Source organism: Rhipicephalus microplus, unplaced genomic scaffold (assembly GCF_043290135.1).
Source record: "Rhipicephalus microplus isolate Deutch F79 unplaced genomic scaffold, USDA_Rmic scaffold_107, whole genome shotgun sequence".
NCBI lineage: Eukaryota > Metazoa > Arthropoda > Arachnida > Ixodida > Ixodidae > Rhipicephalus > Rhipicephalus microplus.
The window spans coordinates 153,152-168,060 of NW_027464679.1; the positions used below are offsets into that span (position 1 = coordinate 153,152).

Consider the following 14,909-nt stretch of genomic DNA (forward strand, 5'->3'; position numbering starts at 1 on the left):
TATCGTGCGAACTCACCTAGCCAGACACCATTTTAAAGAAAATTTTGCATGTGTATAGATATATACACAAACACGAACACTTATAAAATGCTCTTAAACATAAAAACAATCACAGCATATCCACGAGGTGAATGATGATGAGTGGAGTGAAGCGGACGGATTTACGGACTCATGGACCGGTGGACGAACACACACATGGACAGACGCACGCAAGGACGGGCGCACGCACGCATGGACGCACGGAAGCATGGGAGGACTGATGCACAGACGCACGGACGCACGCACAGACTGACAAACGGACGGATGGATGTCTGTCTGCCCATCCGTCCGTCTGTCTGTCTCTCTTTCCGTCCGTGTGCGCGTCCGCCCATCGATCCGTCCGCCTTCCGTCCGTGCATGCGTCCGATCGCGTTTGAGAATGCAGACAGCGCGCGGGTAACACCGACGAGACGCGAGCCAAGGAAGCCGAGCGCAAGCGTCTTCAACGCGCTCGCCACTCTGCTTCGCCATTGCTCAAATATGTTTCTACATCCCCCTGCCCCAGAATATTTCATAGTGACGTTACTGCTCGTGTGATATACCTTATTTCCTTGCAGGCGCGAATTACGGCAAGGGTCTTCAAGAAAACGTTGCATTCTAAGAATAAAGCTACGCTATGGTTCGCACCAAAAATTAAAAAAAAAATCGAGAGATACATAGAGATAGATCAAGAATCGAGATATATGGAGGAATGAAGGTCTTCTCATCCAGTAAGAATTATTTTACGCTAATTTGACGTACCACTATTTCCACGTATCTCCACACGAAGTTTTACGTATTAGAATCCGAGCTAACGGGAGGAAAACCAGAGAAACGAGCCATACCTTCACCGAGGCTGCGCAACGTTAACCAGTGCTGACGAGTGCTGGTAGCATGGAAATAATTACGGTCGGACAAGGCAGCTGTCACAACTCACCTCTTTCCGCAAGTCTGGAACGCTAAAATATGCTTTCGCATATTGAACATCCATGGGGAGGGTGTACAGACACCTGCCAGGGAGGTCTGCTGATAAGGGTGCTCGACCTGAAGGTCGCGGGATCGAATCCTGGCCCTGGTGGCCACATCTCAATAGAAGCGAAATGTTAGAGGCTCGTGTGATTAGATTTAGGTGCAGGCTAAATAATACCAGGTGGTTTAGAGCCCTGCACTGTGGCATTCCTTATAACTAACAAGTATTTTATAAGGAACTTATACCGACAAAAATAACAGGCCAGTGACCATGCTACTCATTTTTCGTTACTGCATGCATTGCTTCACAATGACATTGTGTATCTCCCTTGTGGAATACTCCAGCAGTAAAACGATTCTCCCGTTTTAACTGCCGCGAAGTAACTCAAACGCGACATCTGGCGTTCAACCTTGTTTTTTTTTTTTCATTTCTTTTCAGCCCGCATAGTTTACAAACTTCAAACTCTCAACAGTATTTTTTCTTACTTTAAACAGAAATAACTGCACAATTCCAAACGCCCCTGAACGCTATGCGAACCGTTCGAAGTACGAAATACGCCGAAAGTGAGTGTGTGGAAATTCTACACGCTACTGACTTTGCCAACTATGCGGGAGTACGAAAGCGCGGATTTTTGTACGGGATCGTATTACGACTCGCATGAAACCACATTTACACAACAGGGCTGACTCTTGGGGCTCTTTGGACTCTGTCGAAAGATCGCGATGAATAACGAGTGCTTTAAAATCAGTTTTTGAGTTACAAGACGGAAATGATATCTGAATTTGAAACAAAACAAAGAGCAAAAATTTATTCGCAACTTTCACAGATGGTCGCGTCACCATGCGGCATCCGTCGTAACTGTCGTTTGGGGGATGTCCACAGAGCCAGCCCACGCCATCGTTGAGTCGGCCTCACTTTGGCTGCTCGCTGGTGTTTTATATTTTGTCGCTGGCAATGTCTACTACGGTTATTGTGAAGTCGGACAGTTACTGTGAGTCGTAGTAGAAATGATTCAATCTTTATTGTTTGCTTGCTGAGCTAGAAGAATCACAAAATATGTTGGATGCCGCTGTGCAGACGCCGTGCAGTCAAAGGCGAGGTTTCCTGCTTTGCACGAGCATGGCCGCTTGGTCTTCCCCAGCCGTGGCACAAGCAGCGCTCACAAAGCTGTACACCGCAGCAGACGATGTGCCCGACGTTCGAAACTTCTTTTCCATCAATATACGCCGAACAGGCGTTTCTCACCATGCAGTGTGGGATATAATACATCTTCTCAGCAAAGCCTTGACAACACGGTGGCTACAGCCGGAGATACTACACAGGTCGAAGTGACGGGCACACCGGTGGCGGCTGCCGGCGCGCCAGCTGCACGATTACAGTGTACTAGAAGGGGCTCTAGCATGATCCCCCAAACGACAGCCATGTTGAACTTGCATCAGCGCCCTCTCTAGATGGTGAAAGTTGCGAATAGCACGAAGTACTTTTTCTGTGGAGTAGCTGTATGTAGCTGTCAGCAAAAAAGTTCGAATAGCATCGACGAATCGCGTGTGTTTGTATGTTTGTACGTTCAATAAAACAGGGGTGATTTCTTTGTATCTTTATTTAAAGAACGGAGCCCTGCAACATTTTTACAAGTGATCATTGCATGACCTCACTAAACAAGTTTGTTGCCTTACAAATCTACAACCACAGCAATGTTTAGAATCCCTAGAGTACGAGCAGAGTTACAGAGATATGCCTGCTGTAATTGCATTCTCTCTTCTCTCATCCCAAACGAACGCGCTGGAAGCTAAGCAGAGATTGAGGACACGGGGAAAGAAGCTACGTCACGCAGATGTCATGACTTCGAGCTTTTTTTTTTTTTTTTTTTGAACGCGCAGGTTACTACGGAGTTATTTCTGCAGCACACGCCAAGGCTCGCGTGGCGGCCTCTAGGTGCGGCCTAAAAAACTATGCAACTAGCGCTGCTGAAATCAACCAATGGCCGTGAATTTGGGTACATATTGTGGTTATTGGGGTATATGACGTCACTCGTATAAATGAGAGGAAGGAATTGCTGGTTAACTTGAAAAAGAAGTGCGAACTCCGGGCCACGTACCACGCCATAATTTTGTGTTCGCATATTCTCAGGAGCCTCCAGAACCGACATGCAGCGTTTACTGACCATACTAAAAAACTATTTATTGTACGGCCACTTTAAAATGACAGAGCGAAAAATTGTGATTTCTACGGTATAAAAATATTCTTAAGCAGTACCAAAATCATCCGCTTAGAGAAAAAACAAGGCGTTTAGTCAGCGAGAAAGCACAAAAAAATAATAAATTCCGGCAGCTTCGCACAGGTGGTGCCAAGTTTCAAAAAAAGGCACAGCTGGCCATTTTTCCTTGTTTCATTTCGTCTAAAACAGCTGCTTCGGCCATCTGGTTCATGATAATTTAGACAGATTTATCAGCGCGAAAAAAAGAAAAAAAAAAACACACACACACACAGCGCTGTGTGCACAAGTTTCGTCTTTATTGCGCTGATAAATCTGTCTAAATAATCATTTCATCTTTCTATTTTTTTCCTGCCTCCGTTTTTTTTCGCAGTTTTTTCTGTCTTGCTCTTTTTGTTTCTAATTATTTCTATTTACCTTGCTATATTTCCCTCTTCCTTCTCTTTCTTGCTTGCTTCATCTTTTTTTATATATGTAGTTCTGCCTGCGTTACACGGAACGATAACAACGTACGACCACCCGGGCTCCTAAAGTGCTCCCCACTTATCATCATAAATGTACTAGTAGAACAAGAAGACTTTTACTTGAGTGCGTGCTCAATATTTAGGTCCCTAGATGAAACACGTTGTTTCATCTAGGGGCCTTACTCAATATGCTACGTATAGCTACGCTATGTGTGCTCTTCCCTGTGCTACGCCAAGAGACGACGACAGCGTACGACAGCCCGGACCTCTTGAGTGCTCCCCACTTGGAACATAATTGATCCCTTCGTCGTAGGAACCAGTATAACACGAAAATTACCATGTCTTCATAGATGTATACATTATTGTACATTAATGTCTGAGAGATGGCTGAACGTTTGTTGCTCTTCGGCATCTATAGCAGCGTTTGACGTGGATGAATCCACATTAACGGACGAGAACCGACGCATTCAGGCGTGGTATATGGCGTGACAGTTAAAACGTCAACTCGCAAGACGCTCATTAGGAGTGCATTCGTTGTGCCTCCTTTTTTGTTTTCGTTTTTTTCTCTTTTATTTAATACCGTCTCTCCCCATACATTCACCGCAGCCCTCAAGGGGCATAAAATGTGAATAAAGACGTGTCAACAACAAACAACCCACATTGACGCCTAGTGGCGCACTCATCCCAACGACTGACGTCCATGGTTCGAACTTCGTGATTGGTGACGAAGTTAACACACACCTGGACACCGCATATATGCTGAATTCCGCACGAAACGGGAACCACGCGGCAAAGGCTGGTACTCGTTATGCACTCATTCAAAGCGGGGTCGTTTAACGACAGAGGCGCGACGACGTGCACTCTCCAGTGATTGAGCAGCTCACTGCTTTGCTCATGCTTACAAAATAGATCGCTTCAGAAACGCGAGAAGCAGAGTTCGTATCGCAACCTAAGCTGTGAACGCGTAAAGGCGTGCCGCTTCCCGCTGGTGCGTCGCTCGATCGTTGCACCAAAAGCTGGAACGGCCGAATTGCTCTGTCTGTGCTCGTTAGGGCCATGGTTCAGTGCTTCACTTCACCGATCCCAGACGGCCACACCGTCCAGGTCACTTAGGTCACTTTGTGAGCCGAGGAGTATGTGAAGGCTCAGGCATGAGTGCCGGTAGCGCAGTGGATAGAACCGAAAGGTTCTGGGGTCGAGTCCAAAGTCATCCAAATCTACGAAACAACTGGTTTCTTTGTCGTCTGTATTCCACTTTTGTATTTCCGTGACGAAAATTTATCAGTGTTTACTTGTTAGGCCCCGGAATAAGACACTTCCGCGTTAAAAGAAACCATGGGCGACGACGCCACCTTGATGTTCCCGCCCTAGTCACCATGACGTCATAAAGTTTTACGGCACCTGTTGGGACCTACGTCGTCCGTAATTTGTGTACGTTAAGGGCATTTTTTTCTTGAGGGGCCAGAAAGTGGTTACGAGAAGCTTCGGGAAATTTCGCTGGGCCGATGTCCGCCAGCTACAAAATACGTGACGTCACACATGCAGCTTTCGGCGCAAAATTTAAGGATTAAGCTTTGACCTTGATGGTCAATCTAGATAGAGGGATATGCCTAATATTGATGATATTAGAGTTTTCAGGCTAAAATTTATCATTCTAAATTGATTTATTGTTACCTCCGTGAGTATTACTATACCGGATGTCGTATGCAGCTAACCCGAAGCAAGATTTTATTTTTTTAAGGCACTCAAGGAAAGTTTTAGCGGGCGTATACTACTAACAGCCGTACAACTCGTATTTTTTTCATCAGCAAGAATTAATGAACTGAACATGACTTCAATTCAACATTATTTCTTAAGCACTTTAGTCAATAAAATTCGAACGTTAAGTTGTAGGCTGCCTTACCTAACCGCATATTCCAGCATTTGTTCTGAACTGGAATCTGCTTCATTTTTTTTTAATTTCGAGAAAGAACAAAAGCCCGCGACACTCACCCAACATGAAGTAGACGTGTGCTATGCTCGAGTCCTTCCCAGAGTTCCGTGGTTGATTCATGGTTGCATTCGTTTGTCGCTGCAATGTTCAGTCACGGCCGCTATATTTCTTATGTAGTGGACGTGGTACATTGCGTAAAGCTATTTGGTAGACGTGACCTGAAAACATGCAGATAACGCACCCGTCGATGTCTACAAAGAAGGTAGGATAGTAATTTTTTCTCTACTTAGTCAGCGTACTCCTATGAACATTATTATTTGGGTGGAAATGCGTCATTTGTAGGTGTCATTACAGTGCTCAGTTCTTCGTAAATGCATAGGGAACATAAGACGAGAAATTGAAGGGCTTGTTTTCCTTTGTCAGGCACAACCTTACTGGAAAGCAACTGACAATCTAACTAAGAAACGTATGGGGACGGTACTTGCAGTCTTTACGCTGTATTGCTGTAAATACAATATAGATATGAAGAAATTAAACTGGACAAGAAGACAACTGGTCACCATCAGAGTCCGAACCTTCAACCTTCGGATTGTCCTAATGGTAATCCACTGCCACTGCACCTGAATATTCGTAGCTTCTTATGATGAGAGAAAGAGCTAGAGAAGGAGAGAGAGAAAAACATTTACTAAAGTAAAAAAAAGAAATACGGAGAGATGGCGTTTGGTCAAGTCAATGCCGGGACGCCACCTTCTTGAATTGTATGGCTTGGAGCTGTCTTTAGAGACTTCAAGTGAAGAGAAACTTTATGCCCCGTAGATGTACATATATGTGATAGTTGAATTCGTTGTTTTGAAATGTCATGTTTTAACTGTTATGCTAAATTGTGTATAGTATGTACTATAGACTAAACGCTTGGAGACTTGCACACTACGTGCTCAATGTTAGATACGTTTAAGGGAAAAGGGGTAACCGGCGTCGTATATGCGCACCAGCATCTGCTCACATCTCGTCAATAAAAAAAAAATGCGGTGCCTTCTAATATACATTACCTATATAAAAATCCTTACGAAAGTTCTCTTTTCTCTTTTGTTTGGATAATGGTACCAAAGTCATTGTAGACTTTCGTTGCCGCTTATCGCATAGAGTTGATTCACACGAACGCGAAACGGAGGAAGCAGAGAGAGGAGATTGAAAGGAGCAGCACGCCGAAGTGAGATGCGTTAAAACGGAAGTGCCTGCCAGCGAGGAAGTTGCACCCTTGTGATGACATGGAGGCAAAGCTTAAAAGGCAAAGCTTCCGCATTAATTTCCCTACGTGGAAACGTTTAGAAGGTAAAAGACGCACCATTGTAAGTTGTGCAAGATTTTCAGTACTTGTAGAAGAAAGAGCAATGTACGTCACAACTCGAATCATTGTGAAGAAGGCGATTATAAATAATGTCATAAAAGTGTGAAGCATCGCCATTCTGAGTGTTTCGGAAACAGAGATAAAAAATAAGGCGTAAAAAAGGAAAAGAAAAGGGAAAGAAAAATGTAAAAGAAAGAAAGAAAGAAAAAAGAAAGAAAGAAAGAAAGAAAGAAAGAAAGAAAGGAAGAAAGAAAGAAAGAAAGAAAGAAAGAAAGAAAGAAAGAAAGAAGGAAAGGTGCTCTGGTTGCACTGCACGTTTAATCAGGTAGGTTCCACCTAAAGTGCTGGATATAGCCCAGAAACCAGAACGTTTCTCGTCTGGTTTTTTTGGATTAGCCAGCATCTCACCAGGAGCAGATTAAGAGTTTAGCGTGAAGCCTGGAGATAATCACGGTGTGACTGCGTCACAAATTCGGTCGACCTCGTCTCGTCATGATGCCACGATAGGGTGGCATCATCACGTGAAGTTAACAATGGTGATAGACCGCGACAATACGTGACAGAGCGCGACGACGGAAGACGCCGAAGAGCCAAGCCCCTCAAAGGTGCTTCGCACGTAACAGCATAGCAGGGAACATGATACACAGGAAGGACGTTAGTTTGGCAAGGCAGAGTGATAAATAGTGTATTATTAAAATAAGTAGGTATAAGAGAGAGGGAAAGCTCACCTCTTTACTTCTTTCTTCTCTCTTCCTGTCTTAAAATCTTTTAATAATAACCAATTATCTGGTTGAAATGAGTGCTGTAAAGCGTTAGACACAAAACAAAGTAATGTTAAACACGCGGAACTTTCTTACCTAACTTTGTATGTCCAACGCGCTTCACAAAACGCATTCATGCTTCACCAAGCTTCTGCGCAGCTAAAACATCTGCATCAACCGAGGCAGCGCCGAGTCGCATACTGTACAAACGTACAAAAATACCTTGAGCTCATCAAATGCTATACGCCCTTAATAGGCCTGGACGCGGAGAATATTCCGAAAGAAGTTGCACTTCCTTAAATTATTCGCATATTAAAACCAGAATTTGAATTCGATCAAAGTACGCGTTTATTTATTGATGCTGTTGTGGTAAACTTGTCTACAACCATATCTTCTCTCCAATCTTAACTAGGAGATAGTATTGGCTCCTTGCCTTTTCGGAGCGTCAAATGTCAGTCTTCTTCAGCCTTGAGAGTGGGTGTACGCTGCATAGCATGCTACAGACATCCGCGTAGCGCACTTGATTGCTTCTGGGCACTCCTCCCAGGGGGCACTTCCATCGCATAGCCTGTCATCTCCACTGCTTCAGAGTCGAGCCCAGCCTGCACGATCATTCGAGCGCGTTTCGCGATAGACTGACATTTCACCGGTCGCCAGAGGGCCCCCTACGATCTTCGCTTCGCCCGACTTCGCGTTGACTTGTACAATCTGCGACCGTCGGTCAGTCCGTGCATGAAGGACTCCGGCGCGTGCTCTTTGCGGACATTGGCACGCGCCTGTTTGTAAACGCGGCCGGTGTACGGCCTTTTGGGGTCAGGCTTCCCGGAAACGCGCGGCGCCTTCGATCGACCGCACGCGCCCATCGCGTTAAAACCGTGCAGCGTAGTAGACAATGCGACGGAGGGACGTGGTTTCTGTAGTTACTCTCGAGGAGCCAGACAGCCCCGCATTCAGAAAGAAGTTGGTCAAATTAAAGCGGAACGTAAGATCTGATGAGAGGCAATCGGGATAAGTGTTGGATCGTTAACGATGGTGGACGGCCATTTACAAAGAAAAGGTTTTGCGAAGCTTGTTCTTAAGAACTGAGCGTCCGCTACTAAAACAGCGTGTTCAATTGAAATAGCGTGTTCATTGTGGCGGATGAGAAATGCCTGTAGTTGAGAGTAGGAATGTACAGCTTGCATATTATTAGCGTATCTTCTCTTCTGCATCTCTTCCGAGTCTAGGGACGGCGTACTGCTCACTCGTACTACAGCACATAGAGAAGTGTAATTTATTAATAATTTCACCATGATAATTCCCCGTCCCAACGTGGGAGCGGCCCGCGATCCTACCCCTATAAAACGGGGGTGGAATCCTTCAGGACCCCAATAAAAGTTTTTCATCCATCCATCCATCCGTGATAATTAGCTGATTTTTCTTACGTTAATAAGCTTGAAGACCTCTCAAGCGCATGGCATTCATTAATTCCCAGTGACTACAGGCAGTCAGACTCATAACGTGAGGTGTGGCCAGTTACGTAATGATATGTGAAAGAATACTTTTCTTTTTTTCAAATTATGACCGTACGTAGTATACAGCTGTCATCAGCACATGCTTCCGTATACGCTGGTCCGTGACCTGCTGCAACACTGCACGCTTATAGGGAAATGAAGTATCGCGCACGCCTCGTTCTCGGTCCGGTGAACGGGTCACCCTGCCATGCAGACGCCGTCCCGTCACGTTTCGTGCAAAGCTGCCCATTATATATCTAGGCACCAGTGATAGGTTCAGAATTGTGCACTTCGTACTGACTTCGCTCCTTTGGCTACCATTCAAGCCATGAACGGCCTGCCCTAAATGCATGATCTTAGAACAAATTTTTTCATGGGCATTACAAGTACGTGCGTATATTAAAAAAAACGAATATTACATAAAATTGTACTGATGTTCCATTTGGTCTTAGAATCACTTATATCCGCTGTTTCTGAAAACAAAACTATTTTTATGCCTTTGCAAATGTTAAAGATATTGTGGCTTCTGGTTAATTTGTGCGTTAGTATCGCTTTCGGTTTGTTTCGCCTATGTGCTCGCGTTGTCTGGTGCACCCGCCCTATTCACCCAATGGCTCTCTTGGTGGTCGTATGTGTTACAGCAAAAATGGTTGTAATACCACAACAGCTGATTTTGACGCAGTAGCTATCCGCCGCCGCCGGTGTCCTTAACCGCTATTGTCCGCGAGATCGAGCAGAGTCGCCGCCTTGCGGCAACTGGCTGAAGCGCACCAGTGTGAACACGGCTGGTCTGGAGGCGCGCGCCTCCAGACCGGCCGTGGTGTGGATAGCTCCGTGCGTCGTCTGCTATAGCCACATCACGTTTCCATGGGCGCGTACGTCATGAATTAACGTTCCTAAAGGGTGGTTTGTTCAACTATGTCAGCGAATGTAACTGCTTGTATGCCTGAAACGACATGCGAAAGCATTTGGTATTGCTCGGCTGTTAATTCGCTGTAATAAGATCAGCGAGTCCAAAGTCCAAAGTCCTGTATATTGCCCTCGTACCTTCCATTCACCAGAGTAATATCAGAGTAGCTACCACTTTCTGCTTCAAGAACATCGTAAAATGTACTTCGCATCCTCCCGAAAATGAAAACTATTGAATGGTGTGTGAATGCAGCGTTTTAGTGTCTTAACAACAACGATGTTCTAGGCCCCGCACTTGTGCGGAGTTGGTAGATGTACAGGTGCGACACTCTAGTTTATTGATTATGCGAGGAGCCCTAATTGTCTTCATCTAGCCATGGTACCACTACACAAAATATTACTATCACATAAGCTGTGACAATTCAGTATTTAAACTGTACTCAAAACAAAGTTGCCGTGCACAACGATGTGCTTAGATTTCGAAACGCTTTAAAAGCACAGACGCTCAAAACTAATTCAGACGGCATGTATATAATTTCACTGAAAATCTCATCTTACAATGTCTTGAGCGTTTGTGTGGCATCATTATTGACCGACGGAAACCTGCAGTAATCTTTCGTTAAAAAACATGCTCGTCCCATCAAATAACCAGACTTTTGTTGTAGCCCTGTCATGAACGTAATCCGCCAAATAAAGCTGTCTGCTGAACTCTTACAAGGTTTATATACTTCTGCTGGTGCAAGAGCTTGTGCGTACACGTGGTAAATGCAATGTAGTGCAAAGCCCTATCAGTCACTAAGCTTTCCTGACTAGAGTTATCGACTGTCCGACATTTCATGGTGCACAGAATGAGAAAAAATATGGCAGCATATCCACAGGGTGAATGATTGAGAGTGGGGCGAAGCTGGGTCCGCACGCCGCTGCTGCTTCGGCCTCCCATTGTACTGCCTCGCACGCCCGCACGTCGGGGTCCCTTCTTCAAACGCGAGCCGCCACCGCCCTGCGCGCACGCCGCTCAGCAGCCTGGTCCATCCTCCACCACTGAACCTATGAATGCGCGCGCGTGCCAGAAGGGTGCTTTTATTGTACTATAGAGTGCCCCCTGGCAAGAACAAGCTTTTGTAATAAGTTGGAGCATTGGACGGCCCACTCGTTACGCTAATCGCATTGAGCGATGATTGTTCTTTCACTGTTGTAAAACGATTTATAGGTCATATTAACGCGATTGCTTTCCCGACATCAAGCCTGACAAAGGCAAGTTTTACAACTATAGTCAGAAGCACCGGAGTAGCTCAGTGGTTTCACGAATAAACAGGCAGATTGAAGAAGTATTGTCAAACCATAAAAGGTTTAACAAGAGGTGCCCGAATGGCTTCATCAAGTAAAAAGCCTTCTACAGATGAAGGAATTTTAAAAAGCCTGTTAAGTTAGGCAATTTTTACCTCTTTTATTTCGTTTTTGTTTGTGCTTTGTTTGATGTTCATTTGTTTGTGAATGTTGTATGTAGACAGGCAACAAAAAAGAAAAACTGCAGTAGTTCAGTGGTAAAATACTTGGCTGGCAACCAGCAGACCCGTGTTCAATCCCCGCTGTGCCATTAATGCTAGGTCATGCCTGCCTAAGGCAAGTTTGACGAGGTACACGCACCGGCATAACTCAGCGGTAGAGTATTAAGCTGGCATCCAGCAGACTCAGGTTCAAGCCACACTGTGTCATTAGTGCAGGTTTTTTTTTTGTAATTTCGCGCGATGTGGTTACGGACACCAGCGGCAGCGGTGGTGGTGCCGGACAACATGCAACTGTGCATGACCCATGTTGTGGTCTCATAACAGCTTTCACTGTAAAACAAAACGAGCGAATCAGAGAGAAGATATGCTGACAACTGCCGCCGTGCATGTTTAAGCACACACGCAGAAGCAAGGAAATGAATGAAAGCCCTTCGACTGATTGCGCTGATTGATGCAATGCGCGCACATCCATTACGTATGCCCGAGACAGACACATGAACGTCCTTGGCAATGCGTGCAAGAGTTGCACCGTTCGCGTTATCATTACGCTCTTACAGAGGTCACGTGACCGAAGCCATTGATTGCGTCGTCGCACGCGTGACCGATTCTCAGACAGGCACGGAACATCGCACATGAACGCTGCCGCAAACGAGGAACGTGCACGTGACCAGCGCTCGCCTTCCACGTGACACCACGGGTAGGAACGAATTTTTTTTTTTCCGGGACGGCCCATCGCCCCATTAGTGCGGCTAACTGCTCCAATGCGAACGGTCAGCACGCTGCGATAACGACTTCAAGCAATTCTATTGCAAAACGATCAACACGGGGTCCTTGCATTCAACACTCTCCAGATTGAACCGAGATGCCTCTTTCTGTTTTTACCTTTCGTCTCAGAATGTAGCGGCCGAGCATATTCCAAGAAATCCAGCAGAAACGACACGCACTTGTATAAGGCACGTTTAAGCATGCACTTTAAGTGGACATCAAAGAGAAAAACGATTTTTTGTTTTTTTCGTAATATGAAATTACTCTTTCGGAATACCGAGAACACCATGCATGCTTCTAGAAAACATTTAGTCAGCGAGAAAACGAGCAAAAAAAAGAAGGGGGGGGGGGGGCTGGCAACGCCATCTTAAAACTCCCCCTTCAAACGTCGTCACGTCACTGATTTTTGTGGCACCTACTAACTTCTACATCGTTTCTAATCGGTAAAAAAATGATGATCATGGGGACATACACTTAACATGCCAAGCACCCCCCCCCCCCAAAAAAAAAAATAAGAAAAATACAATTTCTATTTCGTGAGGCCATGCAGAGACATTTCAAAGCGAAATTTAGGAATTCAATTTTGAACTTGACTATATTGTTTATTATTAAGCTAATTGACAACGCTAAGTGTTCTCATAGTACAATTTATTAAACGAAATAGATTTATTGTTGCACTTATGTGCCTCCTCAAGTCGTAGTTACAGGATAGGGAGCCGTTCTAGACGCCACTCATTATTCTCTATTGTCGTGTTGAAGTGACTCAGAATAATTAAGCACCACTAAATCTGCCCCCATCAAAGCCTGAAATATTTCATTTGTCAAAACACAGCAAAGATATAGAAGCTATCATCAAGCTAAAGCACCTTCAACGATCACGTGTTTAAAGAGAAGAAAAAAAAAACATCAGAACCGGGCACCATTGAATAGTTAGGGTTATTGGAGAATACTACAAACGACGCATAGAGTGAGAGTACGAAACGATATACGAAGCGCCGAAATCAAATGTAAAAAAAAAAGAATGGTTATTTACGCGTTCTGAAACGATGACTGGTATAGGTTTCGCTCTGGTGCCGTCCACCTTTGTGGTATACAGTGGTTATACGGGTCTCGCCTATATACTGACTAAAAGCAACCATGCTATTGTTTTGCCCACAGCTATCCCATAGTAGATCACCTAGTGCTCGAAATCGTTAACTACTTTTTATAAACACAAATGCCGTGACACAAAGGCTAACAGCGACACGAACGTGTACAGGGGCTAATTAGTAAACGATAACGAAGACCAGATAGTCAACGTTTTCGAAGCCTTGCACTACGGCTTAGCTCACAACTAGATCGAAGTCTTGGTGCGCGAAACCGGAGATACTATTTCATTTCATTTATTTACTCTCAAGGCACTGGGAACTACAGAAACAAAATTATTCACGCATTAAATATTGTTCTTGTTTTTGTTTTTTGTGTGTGTGTTCTTAATGAACAACGTGAAAGTCGTGACCTTGCTAGTGGTCCACCTTTCAAGTTTGCGGTAAACAAACATTTGTAGCGTAGGAGCGTTTCGGTACCGCATTCTCGCGTGTGCTCGTCAGTCACTTGTGTGCACCCAGTTTGACTTCCCAAATCACGGAACAAATCTTCGCCGTTCCTCCGACCCACCCGCCTGTCGTGTTCTTACACGCCCCCTGAATGCACGGTACAACTGGTCCCTTGCCTCGCATGCATAGCTATAGCACCGGGTGCGACAAAAATACAAACCCAGGAAGAATAGCGTGCAGTGTGCAAATAACGGTACCTTCTTCGCCTCCGTCGTCGACGTCTCAACCACGCAACAAGAGCCGTTCATCCAATGCCCTCGCTGTGACCACGGCGGGCGAGCTTCTGTCGCCGTTGCTTACTATGCTGCATGCGCCCTTTGGACCGGAGCCCATTTCACGTTACCAAAATATATGCGCAGTCCCAGACACAACGCGTGACGCTATAAACCCGTGCCGTGCGATCACCGCGAGTTGTTCATTTGTCGAGATAGTGGCCTTGCATTCACCGGTCTGTGTGATACTTTTTGTATGATACTGTTTTCTTTTTCTTTTCCCGCTTTCGTGTATCGTTAAGACGGCACCTTCTTTGCGAATCTCTTCCGCATTCTGTAGACCACGATTGCCGCTGCTGATACGAGTCTTCAAAAGATGAAACGATCAGGCAATTAAGCACAATGAATAATAACAATATGTGATGTTTCACGTGCCAGAACCACGGTACAAGATTACGAGGCCCGCTGTAGCGAAGGGCCTTATATTTTGACCACCCGGTGTTTTTTAGCGTGCGCTGAGATCGCACAGTACACGGGCCTCTGGCCTCCGCAGAAATGCGACCGCCGCGACAGGTATCGAACCCGCAACCTTTTGGTCAGCACCTGAGCACCTCGCACAACCACGTCTTCGGCATGGCGGACGTTTCGGACGTTTCGTCAGACGTCTTCGGGAAATGCCATGTTAATGGCTGGGTTCTTCCTAGTTGTTTTCATACGT

At 45.3% G+C, this 14,909-nt stretch overlaps 1 protein-coding gene across 1 annotated transcript in view; it reads right to left on the reverse strand.

Annotated features, from left to right (window-relative positions):
• The window catches only part of LOC119180931 (uncharacterized), a 40,020-nt gene extending 25,399 nt beyond the window's left edge, over positions 1 to 14,621 (reverse strand). The window contains exon 1 of the mRNA XM_075885270.1: positions 14,177 to 14,621. Coding sequence (XP_075741385.1) covers positions 14,177 to 14,227 — 51 coding nt within the window. The 5' untranslated portion in view covers positions 14,228 to 14,621. The remainder of the gene's footprint in view (positions 1 to 14,176) is intronic.
• Positions 14,622 to 14,909: the final 288 nt, after the last annotated feature.